At 37.6% G+C, this 16,502-nt stretch overlaps 1 protein-coding gene across 9 annotated transcripts in view; it reads right to left on the reverse strand.

The window, feature by feature from the left end:
- FAM13A (family with sequence similarity 13 member A) overlaps positions 1-16,502 on the reverse strand; it is a 418,718-nt gene that overhangs the window by 114,924 nt on the left and 287,292 nt on the right. For all 9 annotated transcript variants that reach the window (XM_033214803.1, XM_033214801.1, XM_033214804.1 and 6 more), the window contains one exon: positions 13,993-14,156. In XM_033214803.1, the coding sequence (XP_033070694.1) occupies positions 13,993-14,156 (164 nt within the window). The remainder of the gene's footprint in view (positions 1-13,992; positions 14,157-16,502) is intronic.

Below are 16,502 nucleotides of genomic sequence, written 5' to 3' on the forward strand. Positions count from 1 at the left end.
ACATATTGAAGTGGACTTCTTCAACTGGCAGGGGCATATAAGATGTGCAGTTTTGGCTGGGCACAGTGGCTCATGCCTGTAATCCCAGTACTTTGGGAGGCTGAGGAGGGAGGATCACTTGAGGCCCAGAGTTTGAGACCAGCCTGGTCAAAATAGCGAGACAAGACAAAAAAAAAAGAAACGTGCAGTCTCACAGAGCCCGTATTCAGAAGGGCCCTATGCTTTGCTGTCAACATCTTAACATTTTTAATAATTGTTGAATCTGCCCCCCAACATTGCCCTGGGGGGTGGAGGATGGGGAGAACAAATTAACTAGCTGGTCTTGCCAACTGGACATAACTACCTGGAATATAATGAAGAGGTTAGAGCTAGAAGTATAATTTTTGGAGGGTTATGAATAAAGATAGTGTTTAAAATCACAGAACTGAATGAAAGCACCCAGGAATGAGTATAGGTTGAGAGGACGTCAGAGGACTGAGACTTGGGGTTCTCTAAATTTCAGAAGTCTTGAAAAGAAGAAAGTTTATACAAAAGAGACTAAGAAAAGATATCCAGTAAGGCCAGAGAAAAACCAGGAGACTGTAACGTTACATTAAGCAAAGTGAAGAAAGTGCTTCAAAAAGGAGTGCTCAGTTGGGTCAAATAGTGCTGAGAGATAGAGTAAGATGAGAACAGTAGACTGACCTTTGGATTTGCCATGATGGAGGTTGTTGTTCTTAACAAGAACACATTAAGTGGTGTGCGGGTTGAAGAATGAGAGGAAAGGATATAAAGACAGCAAGTACATACAATCCTTTATCAGAGATTTGCTACAACAGAGAAGAGGGATATCGTTTCTAGAGAGGGATTACAAAAATGTTGAGAGCTATTTATTGCAAATTTCTTTGCTCATGGGACTAGTCTAGAAAAAAAGGGGAAAGTGATGATATAAAGGAGGGAGGTGACTATTGAAACATAGCCCTTGAGCGAGAGGGAATGAGACTCAGAGTACACATACAAGAATACACATACATGACCCTAGAGATGTGCAGGTTCAGCTCATCCACTGTAATGGGAGAAAAGGCAGAGTATAAGGATGCAGATGTGAATATGTTGGTAGATTTGGGAGGTAGGAGGATAAAAGCAGTCTTTCCTGATTGCTGCTTGAAATAAGATAAAAACCTCTGGACTGTGCTATTATATTTTGTAGATCTAAACCATGCTCACATCTCTATTGAATTGAAAGTCAATGTTCTCAGAAAATGAAGGTGGGAGGGAGAAGAGTGAGAATCCTAAATTAGTTTTTTGAAAAATTAGGTTCAGATTTTTGACAAGGGGGCCAAACAACAATTCCATGGGAAAATAATACTCTTTTCAGCAAACAGTGCTGGGACAACTGGATATATACAAGCAAAAGAATGAAACTAGACTCATACCATACACCATATGTAAAAACTAACTCAAAATAGATCAAAGACCTAAATGTAAGAACTATAAAACTCTTAGAAAAGAAACACATATGTAAATCTTCATGATCTTACATTATGCAACAGTTTATTAGATGTGACATCAACATTATAAACAAGAAAATAACAGATTAATTGGACTTCAACAAAATTTAAAAGTTTGTGCTTCAAAGGACACTATCAAAAAATTGAAAAGACGCCAGGCACGGTGGCTCACGCCTGTAATTCCAGCATTTTGGGAGGCCGAGCCAGGCAGACCACAAAGTCAGGGGTTCAAGACCAGCCTGACCAACATGGTGAAACCCTGTCTTTACTAGAAATACAAAAATTAGCCGGGCATGGTGGCGCGCGCCTGTAATCCCAGCTACTCAGGAAGCTGAAGCAGGAGAACTGTTTGAACACAGGAGGCGGAGGTTGCAGTGAGCCGAGATCACACCACTGCACTCCAGCCTGGGTGACAGAGTGAGACTGTCTCAAAAAAAAAGAAGAAAAATTGAAAAGACAACCCATAGAATATGAGAAAATATTTGCATATCATATATCTGATAAGGGTCTTATATCCAGAATAAAGAATTAACAGAGCATTTGAAAAGACATTTATCTAAAGAAGATATACAATTGGCCATTAAACACATGAAAAGATGTTCAACATCATTATTCATTAGGGCAATGCAAATCAAAACACAATGAGACATTACTTCATATCCAGTAGGATGGCTGTAATAAAAAAACATGATAACAAGCGTTGGTGAAGATGTAGTAAAACTAGAACCATCAAACATTGCTGAAAGGAATGCAAAACTAGGCAGCTGCTTTGTCATTCCTCAAAAGGTTAAACATAGAGTTAACATATGACTCAGCAATTCCACCCCTAGGCTTATACCCAAGAGAACTGAAAATATATGCCCATAAAAAGGCTTCTACAGAAATGTTCATCCTAGCATTATTCATAATAGCCAAAAAGTAGATACAACCCAAATGTCCATCAACTAATGAGTGGATAAGCAAAATGTGGTTCATACATACAATGAAATATTTATTTATTCAGACATAAAAAGGAGTGAAGTACTGTACATGCTACAACACAGATGAGCCTTCAAAACATATGCTAAGTGAAAGAACAGAGACACAAAAGAATACATATTATGTGATTCTATTTATATAAAATGTGCAAGAGTTAGAGGGAACTTCATAGACAAGAAGAAATTTAAACTGACTATTGACAAAATGGGAGAAGGACACTCCAGATAAAAGGGAAAATGTTAGCAGAGATACGGAACTGTGAAACTACTGGGAAACATTTGAAATAATGTGGTTGTAATGTAGCTCAGATATAGGATGAAGAACCATAGAAGCATTAACCAGGAAGGCAGGCTTAGCCAGATTTTTAAAGACCTTTGAAGACCTTGAACTTTATTTAACAAGTCCTCTTTGCTTTTACATCACTTCTGTTGTGCTGCTTTTAAATATCTTTCTATTACATACTATTGTTAATCATGTATAAGTTTGTCTCAATTAATGGACTGGTAGATGGTAGACACCTAACAATACATACCACACCTTAGTTCTGTCTGGCCCCTCAGGGCCCAGTGCATATGTGCAGTACATAGATAGTGCCCAATATCAATCTGTTAACTTTGAATTAGTAAAATAAATCCAGCTAAGATCACAGGAGTCCAGATATACTCTGTTGATCTAAATGCCACTAGAAATTATCTGAAGACACAACAATACATTTCTTTGCCATTACTTATCTACCATTTCATTAACTACTCATACTGTAAACAGAATTAGAAAAAAAATTTAATTGAAGTTTGGATTCCAGTAAAATGTCAAAATTCAAGTAGTCATAGCAATTGTATTGAAGGGCAGACTTTGGTGAATGAGTAGAGAACAATTTGTTCTTTAATAATCAAAATACTGAAATATCGGAGACTTTCATTTGAAAAGGAGACTGGAGTTAAGCCTAGAAAATATTTTTAATAGATATTTCACTTATATGAAATAGTTTACCTAAGGCCTTGGGATATTTTTTCATGGGATCTAGTGGCGGTCAAGAATAAATTACAAAATGGTCTGCATGCAAAGATACAGTTAGAGATTTCTTCTAATCCAGTTTGAGAGGTTGGGGCCCTTTTCCAGTCTACCTTTCAATACATCTTTCTTACGAAAGTCAGAGAGTAGAAACATCCCAGGAAATGGCAGTTCTGCAGGGGAACTGTGTGCTGAAGTGCACACTGTGCTTCTCATAAGGCAGCCTGAGACGCTCCCTCATTCATACGGGTGCTACTTTAGCTGCCCATGCAGTCGGCTACGATATTTGGTAATTTTTCGAATTATATTGTACATATGATTATAAATCTTGTATCTAAGAATCCTTGCTTCATTTCAGCTTCAGTAGTCAATTAAAAAATTCTGAAACTTGGCTCCAAGTAGCAGAGAGTGAAACACTGTAAGGGAACAAACACATGTTCAGGAAGTAATTGGAGTGCCCTTTATGAAGTACAAACACAGGATAGTTATGACTGCTTTTTTTGCTGGCTGGACTTCAGAAATGAAGTCAGTCATATTTAATTGCAGATTAGATACCTTGAAGGGCAATGGTTACAGTTAACGTTGTAAACACTGATTCATTATTAATATTGCTGAAAGTTTGATTCTCATGAAATGCACTATTGTAATACATTATTAAATTATAAAGTGTTCTTTGACAAGTGTCACAAGGCACAAACTTTCTGCCACAAGTGCAGAGAGCTGCATAGAAATATTACAAGCCTTGTAAAACAATGGATTTCTCCCAGATAGATGGACAGACATGCAACAAGATGGACAGAGACTATGTGGGGACAATGAGAGCGCATGGCTGTCCTGACTTCTGTAGTATCTCTAAGGGTGTGCAGTACAGGATTCCCCTGGGTCAGTACTTTCCAAGGACCTGAAGAGAGAAAACTGACACATTAAAAAATTATATTATTTTAGAGTCAGACTTCAATGTCTAACCTAGGTCTAGGTCAGCTAGATGAAGAAAGGTCAGCGTTCTCATCTGACAGTGGAATTCAAATTCAAAGTGGGCACATATAACAAAATCACAACAACAACTAGGGCAGCAGCAACTGAGGACATGCCCCCCGGTACTAGCGTGGACACAAAGGAGACCTAACACACAGTCTCTCTTCTTCAGAAACTCATAAGCAGGTTGGAAAGAAAATATAAACACATACTTTTTATATGGGAAAGGAACTCAAGGTAGAAGCCAGGTAGGAAATAACAGTGAAATAATCACAGCCTGAAACTGTATTTAATCTCAGCCTGACTCTATAATAACTACATGATCTTAGATAATTCACCTAACTCAATAAACATTTGTGAAATGAATAACCTTTTCAGAATCATAGGTTCTTCTTCCAAGGTCATTTTGAAGATCTGACATTATTGTTACAGAGCTGCCTGACAGAAGTGTGATATAGCCAAAAGATGTTATACATAGGGTTATTATAATTTGTAAAGCAAGTATCAAGACAAAATATGACACATGATCGGATCATGAAGAGACTATCTGGAACCAAGGCAGTCCTGGAAAGTGTGGGTTCTCTGACAGCTCTAGGTATGTGAAAAAGACAAGTATAGAGTTGGGGGAAAGACAGCTGGAGAGGCAGGTAGCGGGCAGAGCAAGGAGCTCTTTGTAGGCTAGGCACGAGTAAGCCACGATATAGTTCTGAGCAGGAGTTGAGTCTGTTTAAACTCCTGTGTCTGTGGAGATGGTAAGGGGTGAGGAAGCTGTGGGGCCCAATAAAGGCAGTGAGCAGAGAGGCTGTCAAAGAGCATTCTGGAGTTGGCTGGCTATGACTGGATGACAGGGGTAGGGAGAAGGGGAAGGGTTTGGGTTATCTGAGGGACTGGAAAGACACGTCTGCTAGTTAGAGTGACATAAGTGTGGCTCAGTAGAAAATTCTGAATGGGAAATACAGAACCAGAAGCCATCATATAGAGTTAAGAGTTGAAGACAGAGGTAGTGGAATAATTTGTGTGACAAAAATGAATCCAGTACATTAGTGGGATGGATAAAATGTAATAATTATCTAACCACAAGGTGATGGAGACCTACATTAGGGTTGAGATAATGAGGAAAAAATATGAGGAAAGGGATGTTGGAGACATTGAAAAAAAAAAACACTGACAAGGTTTGGTGACTGATGATAGAAAAGGTTTTCAGTCTGGTGGTTGGGAGAATGAAATACAGAGCAAAGTTGAGAGGGAAAAATGAGAGTGAGTTCTGTTTGGGCATAGCGAGTTTAAGATACATCCTGACTACCATCAGAGAATACTATAAACACCTCTATGCAAATCAACTAGAAAATCTAGAAGAAATGAATAATTTCCTGGACACTTACACTCTTCCAAGACTAAACCAGGAAGAAGTTGAATCCCTGAATAGACCAATAGCAGGCTCTGAAATTGAGGCAATAATTAATAGCCTACCCACCAAAAAAAGTCCAGGACCAGATGGATTCACAGCTGAATTCTAACAGAGGTACAAAGAGGAGCTGGTACCATTCCTTCTGAAACTATTCCAATCAATTGAAAAAGAGGGAATCTTCCCTAACTCATTTTATGAGGCCAACATCACCCTGATACCAAAGCTTGGCAGAGACACAACACAAAAAGAAAATTTTAGACCAATATCCCTGATGAACATCGATGCAAAAATCCTCAATCAAATACTGGCAAACCGGATTCAGCAGCACATCAAAAAGCTTATCCACCATGATCAAGTGGGCTTCATCCTGGGATGCAAGGCTGGTTCAACATTCGCAAATCAATCAACGTAATCCAGCATATAAACAGAACCAAAGACAAGAACCACATGATTATCTCAATAGATGCAGAAAAGGCTTTTGACAAAATTCAACAGCCCTTCATGCTAAAAACGCTCAATAAATTCGGTATTGATGGAACGTACCTCAAAATAATAAGAGCTATTTATGACAAACCCACAGCCAATATCATACTGAATGGGCAAAAACTGGAAAAATTCCCTTTGAAAACTGGCACAAGACAGGGATGCCCTCTCTCACCACTCTATTCAACATAGTCTTGGAAGTTCTGGCTAGGGCAATCAGGCAAGAGAAAGAAATCAAGGGTATCCAGTTAGGAAAAGAAGTCAAATTGTCCCTGTTTGCAGATGACATGATTGTATATTTAGAAAACCCCATCGTCTCAGCCCAAAATCTCCTTAAGCTAATAAGCAACTTCAGCAAAATCTCAGGATACAAAATCAATGTGCAAAAATCACAAGCATTCTTATACACCAGTAACAGACAGAGAGCCAAATCAGGAATGAACTTCCATTCACAATTGCTTCAAAGAGAATAAAATACCTAGGAATCCAACTTACAAGGGATGTAAAGGACCTCTTCAAGGAGAACTACAAACCACTGCTCAGTGAAATAAAAGAGGACACTAACAAATGGAAGAACATACCATGCTCATGGATAGGAAGAATCAACATCGTGAAAATGGCCATACTGCCCAAGGTTATTTATAGATTCAATGCCATCCCCATTAAGCTACCAATGACTTTCTTCACAGAACTGGAAAAAACGGCTTTAAAGTTCATATGGAACCAAAAAAGAGGCCGCATTGCCAAGACAATCCTAAGTCAAAAGAACAAAGCTGGAGACATCACACTACCTGACTTCAAACTATACTACAAGGCTACAGTAACCAAAACAGCATGGTACTGGTACCAAAACAGAGATATAGACCAATGGAACAGAACAGAGTCCTCAGAAATAATACCACACATCTACAGCCATCTGATCTTTGACAAACCTGAGAGAAACAAGAAATGGGGAAAGGATTCCCTATTTAATAAATGGTGCTGGGAAAATTGGCTAGCCATAAGTAGAAAGCTGAAACTGGATCCTTTCCTTACTCCTTATACGAAAATTAATTCAAGATGGATTAGAGACTTAAATGTTAGACCTAATACCATAAAAACCCTAGAAGAAAACCTAGGTAGTACCATTCAGGACATAGGCATGGGCAAGGACTTCATGTCTAAAACACCAAAAGCAACGGCAGCAAAAGCCAAAATTGACAAATGGGATATGATTAAACTAAAGAGCTTCTGCACAGCAAAAGAAACTACCATCAGAGTGAACAGGCAACCTACAGAACAGGAGAAAATTTTTGTAATCTACTCATCTGACAAAGGGCTAATATCCAGAATCTACAAAGAACTCAAACAAATGTACAAGAAAAAAACAAACAACCCCATCAAAAAGTGGGCAAAGGATATGAACAGACATTTCTCAAAAGAAGACATTCATACAGCCAACAGACACATGAAAAAATGCTCATCATCACTCGCCATCAGAGAAATGCAAATCAAAACCACAATGAGATACCATCTCACACCAGTTAGAATGGCAATCATTAGAAGTCAGGAAACAACAGGTGCTGGAGAGGATGTGGAGAAATAGGAACACTTTTACACTGTTGGTGGGATTGTAAACTAGTTCAACCATTAGGGAAAACAGTATGGCGATTCCTCAAGGATCTAGAACTAGATGTACCATATGACCCAGCCATCCCACTACTGGGTATATACCCAAAGGATTATAAATCATGCTGCTATAAAGACACATGCACAAGCATGTTTATTGCGGCACTATTCACAATAGCAAAGACTTGGAATCAACCCAAATGTCCATCAGTGACAGACTGGATTAAGAAAATGTGGCACATATACACCATGGAATATTATGCAGCCATCAAAAAGGATGAGTTTGCGTCCTTTGTAGGGACATGGATGCAGCTGGAAACCATCATTCTTAGCAAACTATCACAAGAACAGAAAACCAAACACCGCATGTTCTCACTCATAGGTGGGAACTGAACAATGAGATCACCTGGACTCGGGAAGGGGAACATCACACATCGGGGCCTATCATGGGGAGGGGGGAGGGGGGAGGGATTGCATTGGGAGTTATACGTGATATAAATGACGAATTGATGGGTGCCGACGAGTTGATGGGTGCAGCACACCAACATGGCACAAGTATACATATGTAACAAACCTGCACGTTATGCACATGTAACCTAGAACTTAAAGTATAATAATAAAAAAAAAAAAAAAAAAAAAACATCCTGAAGTGGAGATTGTCTGGCAGGTGTTGGAGGCTTAGGACTGAGCTCAGGCCTGAGATACTGATTTCTATTTTTTTCCTCCTGTGGAACTAGATTAGCCATGGGAGGAACAGCAGACAGACAGAGCAGACAGCCCAGGAAGGAGACTTTGAGGACGCTGCAATTTGGACAGAAGGGCGAAGGAACATCGCAGGAGGAGGAAGCAATACAGGAAATAGGAGAATTTTCAAGAATCTGTGAAGCACCACAACACATTTACTAAATGAACATTTTTTTTAAAAATTGAAAAATGTGTGAGATACATTCCTGGGGAAATCCACAGAAATAAGTCTGGAAGAATACATTACCAAACCTGTAATAGCAGTTACCCCTGGGGGAGAAAGGAGTGAATTAGAATCATGAAGCAAGAGAATCAAAGGGAACTTTAGCCATCAGTGATGTATTAACTTTTTTAACAAGAATGTATTTCCTAAATAATGAAAAAGTGTTGGGAAAAGGAATAAATAGCTAAGAAAGTCCTTTTAGAACAACTCTCATCCGAAGCACACTCTCCCACAGTACGATTTATTTTTAATATACATTGAAAAGTGACTTATTATGTTTCCCTCATTTATCTATCCAATTAAGAACACATCTGTAACATAAGCAAAGACATTTTCCTTATGTATTCTTCATATTATTTCAGAGAAATACTTGGAATAGTGGTAGCTATTTCTTTATTCTCATTATAGAAAATAAAAATATTTAATATTAATCTCTTTATGAGACACCCGAGTACAAAACTTTCATTAATTGTGAGCTTATCTACAGTACCTTGAAAGAAGGCCATGAACTTCTGTTTACACTCAAACCTAATGACAATTTTCCTAGAGTCACAGAGCTTGTCTTAATCCTAGTAGCAAACTGGTTAACTTTTCTGCTTAAACAAACAATGGAACTATGATTTTTTTAAGAAACTTCCAAGACGTTTCAGCCTTTTCTTTCTGTTTTAACGTCTCCCCGAAATACTGATTACTTCAATAACTTTTGATTACAGTACAGTAAGCTACAAATTGGAATCCTGCCAGGACGAGAAAACAAAGAGCATTTTTCCCCTCTTCCTCTCCCTGCTTAGGAATCACCTTTCATGAGAACCTGACCTTTATTCCCGCCACCATGCTCTGATGTAGTCAAAGAAAAGTATGAAGGACAAAAATCTCTTAAAATATAACAAAATAACTCTCTCTGCAGACAGCATTGACTTAATAACAATGGCTGTATTTTAGCATTTTGTAATCAAGTGACATTCTTGTTAAAGCATATCCCTCCTCACTCCAGCTTTTTTTGCATTTGTATTTGTTTAAACAGTATTATTGAAGTATATTTTACATATCATAAAGCCCACCTATTTCTACAATTCAGTGACTTTTAGTAACTTTACCAAGTGATATTACCATTTAAGACTAGGACAAATAATAAATTGTTAAGTAGAAGATTTGGAGAAAGATTTTGTGGGCTCTGTGTATTTTCCACACAGACACATTTATTTTTTAATTTAAAATATATGAACTAGCCAATAACTTGTTCTGGCAAGTACAATAGCTTCATATGAAAGCTGCAAATGAAAATAGCTTCATATTTCATTTTTGAAATAAAAATATGATTACATTATATTACACATTTAACATGATTTGGTTACTTCAAAGATATATAAAGGATTTAAAATTTATTTTTAATTATCTCCAATTATCTCTTGATAATTTGTCTCACAAGGAGGTAAATCAAATTAAAAAGTAAACATCTCTTCACAGATACAGTAGATCTATGGATAGAGACAGGAAGTTGAAAAAGTTTCTGTGTGATAGAGGTGGCCAGGTTAAACATGGATAATGTTGTTGTATCTAGACCTTTAATGTTGTCTGACTCTACTTTTAGAAACTAGAAAGTTGGGCTGGACATGGTGGTTCATGCCTGTAATCCCAGCACTTTGAGAGGCCAAGGTGGGTGTATTGGTGAATTGCTTAAGCTCAGGATGTCAAGGCTGCAGTGAGCTGAGTCTGCACCATTGTACTCTAGCCTGGGCAATAGAGTGAAAGCCTGTCTTAAAAAACAAACTAGAAAAAATATAAGAAATTTAGAAATACAGCTATGCATTTGTTTTAACTGGGGATAACATATGACAACCAGAAGAACAAATAGTTGCTACAGCAATGGCTAACTGTGCCTTCTCTCCATAATCTCACTTCTTGATTTGTATCTCAGAAATACTGATTCCTTCTTCAAAAGGAGGCTCTTGTTAACTTTGAAAGCAGGAAACTTATTTTCATTTTCTGATTGGAAGAAAAAAAATTACACAAACAACAAACATCTGAATTTTTCTTTTCACTATTTTACTTAAGGCATTTTTGACATAATTCTTTACAGGGTAATTTGGCAAAATAACATTGACACTAGCTCTTGTCACCTAGCCACTTGACTATGATTTTTAAACTAGAGAAGAAAACTGTAAAGAGGACTACTATATCTGTGCCCCTTATTCTTTTCCAACTGTTCCTCAATGGCCAAGGCTAATTCTTCTATTGCTTATGACCTTCTCTCTCTGCAGAAGGTGCACCGCCCACCACTGTTTGTTCACAGAAGCTATAATATGAAAAGTGTCCTTGTGGTTGTACAGCACCCAGGCTGCCTTACAGAAGATACGGCCACCTGGTCTCTGGATTCCCTCCTGGAGGTCCTTGCTCTATTACCTCCTGGCTTGCAACATCAGCTTCTCCTCTCCACTGGCTCTGCCCCTTAAGCGTCTAAACCTGCCAACATTTGATTCATTAAGGTATTTAAAAAACCCAGAAGAAACACAATAAACATTGAAAGACTCCAACCCTTTCTGGACCAAGCCCCCCTATAAGCAGTAGTCTATTTTCTCCCACACCCTCAAGGGACTAAGACTTATCCACACCTGCCTGTTCTCAGTAACTGACAATGACTTCACAAAGGCTCTTACTTGCACTGAATTGCTCCAAAGTCCTGCTTGCTGGTCTCCCAGCACCTCTTACTATTTCCATCATCTTTCCTTGTTCCTTACCTTTCCATGGTTGTCATGGGATCTTTGATAAGATACAAATCTATTTATATCATTTTTCTACTTATATTCCTAGAATTACTCCCTATCATTTTCAAGAGAAAATCCAAATATGGGATATGGTTTTTCACGACCTGACCTATTTAGCTTAGTCACTTAATTCACCTTTACCTTCCCCTACATTCTACACTGTAAACTGCAGATGTCCTGAATCCACTGCCACACTTGCAGCTCTCCCCCAAATTGTCCTCACTGCCCTGAATGTCCTCACACTTGTTGCTTTTTCTTCCGGGGCACCCTTGTCTCTATTTCCCTGCCTGATACACTCTTAACTATTTTGCATTGTATTTGAATTGTATTTTATGTTTCTATGTATTGTGAGTTGTATTTTATGTTTCTCAAGGGAAGCACCTGAATCTTATGTATGATTTCAGTGTCTAGTACATAATAGGCACATAGCAAATGTGTCTTTAAGGCAAATTATTGAATTTTTATTCATTCACCTTCTATCTCCCCAAGTGGGAGATTTACATCTTTCCAGTAAATGCCACATAACTAGATTTCAATAAAGATTAACATCTGTTGAAGGAACCAACACTGCAATTGCCTCCAAACTCTACCTCTTCCAATCTGTCCTGCACACTGATGGAGGTTATACTTTTCCTAATATACTAACTCCCCATGGTATCTGTCACCTCCCCTAACCAGCTCAAACTTTCATTGGCTTCATATTACCTCTAGGATAAAATCGAGGTTCTCCTATTTCGGTTCTTTTGCATTTGCTATAATCTCTGCCTGGAATGCTCTTTCCTTGATTTTTACAGACTTTCTCCCCCTCCTTATGTCTCAGAACAAACTTTCTCTGACTACTCAAACTAAATTGATCTTTGTGTCAGTCTATTAAACTGTTATAATTTCTTAATACCTTCCATTTATTAGAGCTGAAGTCATCTTCCTCACAGTCTTTTTTTCTATCATGTCTCTCTATTGCTCTCCTCATTAGCATCTACGGTTCCTTAACACAGGGGCCTGGTTGGTTTCGTTCATTGCTCTGCATCTCCAGTCTTAAAGCAGTTCCTAGAACCAGACGTTAACCACCCAAACATTTGTTCAACGAATGAAAGAATGAAAAAATACTTGAACCAGGCATTCAAGGTCCCCTATGACCTGGCCTCACTCTATCTTTCCAGCCTTATCTCCAACTACTTCCAGTTACAATTTCCAAAATACCTGTTATGCCTCCTAAATAAGCATATCTACAATACTCTTGTCTTCTTTCTCTTCCTATCTAAATTATCTTCACCATCTTCATCATATAAATTATCTTCATCAGATCCAGCTCAAATGCTATGTCTTCTATAAGGCAATACAAAGTGGCAAGCTCCTTAACTACATTATATCTCTGTTTAATGACTTCTTTCAACTTCCTGGAGTATTTTTATTTTAAAAATAGGTTATAAGTTATAATGGAAGATATTATTAAAATGAAAATTATATAATTTCTGGAATTATGGTAATTCTAGTAGTAAATAAAATTCAAGCTACTAGTAAATAAAATTCAAGCCCAAATTTACCTATTTTAAGAAAATTGTGGCCTGGCGCAGCGACTCATGCCTGTAATCCCAGCACTTTGGGAGGCCGAGGTAGGGGGATCATATGAGGTCAAGAGTTCGAGACCAGCTTGACCAACAAGGTGAAACCCCATCTCTACTAAAAATACAAAAAAAAATTACCTGGGCGTGGTGGCACACACCTGTAGTCCTAGCTACTCTGGAGGCTGAGGCAGGAGAATTGCTTGAGTCTGGGAGGCGGAGGTTGCAGTGAGCCGAGATTGCACCACTGCACTCCAGCCTGGGCAACAGACTGAGACTCTGTCTCAAAAAACATTGCAGGTTTTTTTCTTCAAGTATACCAGAGAAGTCTGCTTTCAGTTATAATGTGCAACATGCTGGTTAAAAATGAACATTCAAAATTAGTCTGTGAGAGCTGGTTCCAGTGACAACTTTGATCTCCATTTTAAATTGCAGATAATATTTTCCACTGAACATACTATGAGAAAGCATCCAAAAATAACAATTCAGCTTTAACTCTGAGCCTAACATAACTTCTGTTGATTAAATCACTTGTTTCAATCTGGAAAACAAAACAACTAGAATGCTACTGTGATAAGAACTGTTAGAAAATTCTCAAAACATACAGTGAATTTTAAATATCTTTACTGATCTACATCCTGTAAACTCCAGTGGTAGACCAATGCAGAAATACCTACATATGTGGGCCCAAACGTAAGCGCGGATAATGCAATATGGATTGTGTAGATAAAGAAAACGTGCCAACCTGGGTACCAACTTGGCACTACTAGCATCCTCTGCTGAATTCATGTCTTCCAAGCAGGATTTTCTACGGCTTAGCCACAAGCTGAGCTGAGGAATGCCATCAGATAGCTCTGGTTGCAGTACTCTGTGGGTCTGAATAGAACCCTCACTCCTGGACTTTGGGATCTAAAAGAAAAAAAAAAAAAAAAAAGAGGGATGGTGGAGAGCTAGATAAATGTTAAAGTCTTTCAAATTAAGTTTTTGGAAAAAGACAATTTATTCTAATTTTGCAATAATCCAATTTATAACACCCCAGAAAAATATCAAGCTAAAAATGAAATTTAAGCTACATATAAAAATGATATAGCAAAGGGCACAGGGAAGGGGAGATACAAATATTTCCAAGGAGAACATTCAAATCTTATATACCCCATACCCTACCGAGAAGATTTCTATTCTGACAGAAATCTTCCCCAGGCCCACCCCTCCTTAGAATAATCATTCTATATAATGAGGAATGATATGGGAGTATGTCAGTCTGGCAACTTGGATTGAAGGAAATAAAAAACAGTTGGAAAGAGGCGGGAAAAAAAAGAGCTAAGAACCACTGGAATAAAGGATGCCAGTGTCTGAAAGGTATTCACAAATATTTACTACCAAAAAGCAAAACACGAATTTGTTGGTGGTTTCTATTGTAGCCCTCTTTTGTAGGGCAAAGTAAGATCTAATAAACTTTTGATTAAGGTAATAAATAGGAAAAACACAAGCTTTTTAGTTTTCTTTTATCTCGGAATGCATGGGCAACACATGTCTCAAATGAATCCTGGGGGTACTGACTTCTCAGACTGTATCTGAAGTTATGTTCCCTCTAGCCCCCCAAATACCCTCATGTTCCCTTATTTTAGATCAGAATGAGTATGAATACAATCAAAATTGTTTTCCTTTAAAATGTAAAAAACATTATGCCAGAATTGTAGGAAAAATTAGAAACCTTGGATCAATTGTATTTGGTACACTAGAAGCTTTTTCTTGTGTCTAGGATTTTTCCCATGCTTGTCCTTACATCTGGAATGTCATGTGCTCATCACCGGCCACTCAACTGCCTAAAACCAAACCAATCCTAACTTCCTTTGAGGCTGAGATAACTCCAGTGGAGTTTCTCTAACAAGCTTCAGGTCTTTTTTTTTTTTTTTTTTTTTTTGAGACATAGTCTCGCTCTGTCACCCAGGCTGGAGTAGTGCAGTGGTGTGATCTTGATTCACTGCAACCTCCACCTTCCTCAGCCTCCTGAGTAGGTGGGATTACAGGCATGCACCACCAAGCCAGGGTAATTTTTGTATTTTTTGTAGGGATGTGGTTTCACCATGTTGGCCTGGCTGGTCTCAAACTTCTGACCTCAAGTCATCTGCCCACCTTGGCCTCCCAAAGTGCTGGGATTACAGGCTTGAGCCACAGTGCCCGGAATTAACTTCAGGTCTTAATGACCTTTCCCAACTCTGAATTTCCATAACACACTACCACATAGTCTACGCTTGATTACACATTGCCTGATACTTTAATCTGCGTTTTTTCATGTTTCTAGGTCATATGGTCTCAATGGGTTCTTTGCAGATTGAGATTATAGTCTCCTCCTATTGTTTATCTCTTTCTCTCTCCTTCCTTATATTCTTCTTGTTAACATTTTTACCATAAAGTCTAGCAAAGTTTTGGATCTATTAATAAATACTTATATTGTGAGACAATCCACTAGTCAACCACAAGGTATTCTTAAGACATTGACTATCCTGGAGGATAGTCAGTAAAACAGATAGTTTTTAAAAGTAATATGGGAATAAATATGAACATAAATATTGAATAAATTCATGCCTTTATGAAGATTATATAAAACAATATATGAAGAAATATGTACAATTATGACTTGTCAATTAAAAATAACATTAATTTACAAAACCAAACAACACAAACAAACAAAATATATGAACATAATTTGGTAAAGAGCTATATTTAGGATAGAGCAAAGTGAACACTCAATAAAAGCTAGTTTTTATTATTACTGTTGTTACATAAAATTTGCCCAAATCTGGTGACTGCCAATTCATTTTTCATGACATTTCTTTGTAGAGCATTTTTAAGCTCATAAAATCATGAAAGCAAGGAAAATTTTTTTTAAATTATAAACTTACAAAAACACTTCTGTAGTCCATATTTGCCAAGATTGACTTTTTTATTGACAAAAATTATATATATTCATCCTATACAGCATGTTGTTCTGAAATATGTATACACTGTGGAACAGCTAAACAGATAATTAACATACGCATTACTTCACATACATTTTTTGTGGTGAGAAAACTTAAAATCTACTCTCTTAGCAATTTTCAAGAATACCAAGAATACTTTTTTTAAAAAAACATTAATAGCAAGAACATGGAAGTAAAAATATATGCTATTATATATTTCATTAAGGAGTTCCTTTTGCATGTGATTATTTTTCAAAAGAATAGACATGAAAAATCAATACAAACACTGAAA

This window comes from Trachypithecus francoisi, unplaced genomic scaffold, assembly GCF_009764315.1.
Source record: "Trachypithecus francoisi isolate TF-2019V2 unplaced genomic scaffold, Tfra_2.0 Lachesis_group1, whole genome shotgun sequence".
NCBI classification, from domain to species: domain Eukaryota; kingdom Metazoa; phylum Chordata; class Mammalia; order Primates; family Cercopithecidae; genus Trachypithecus; species Trachypithecus francoisi.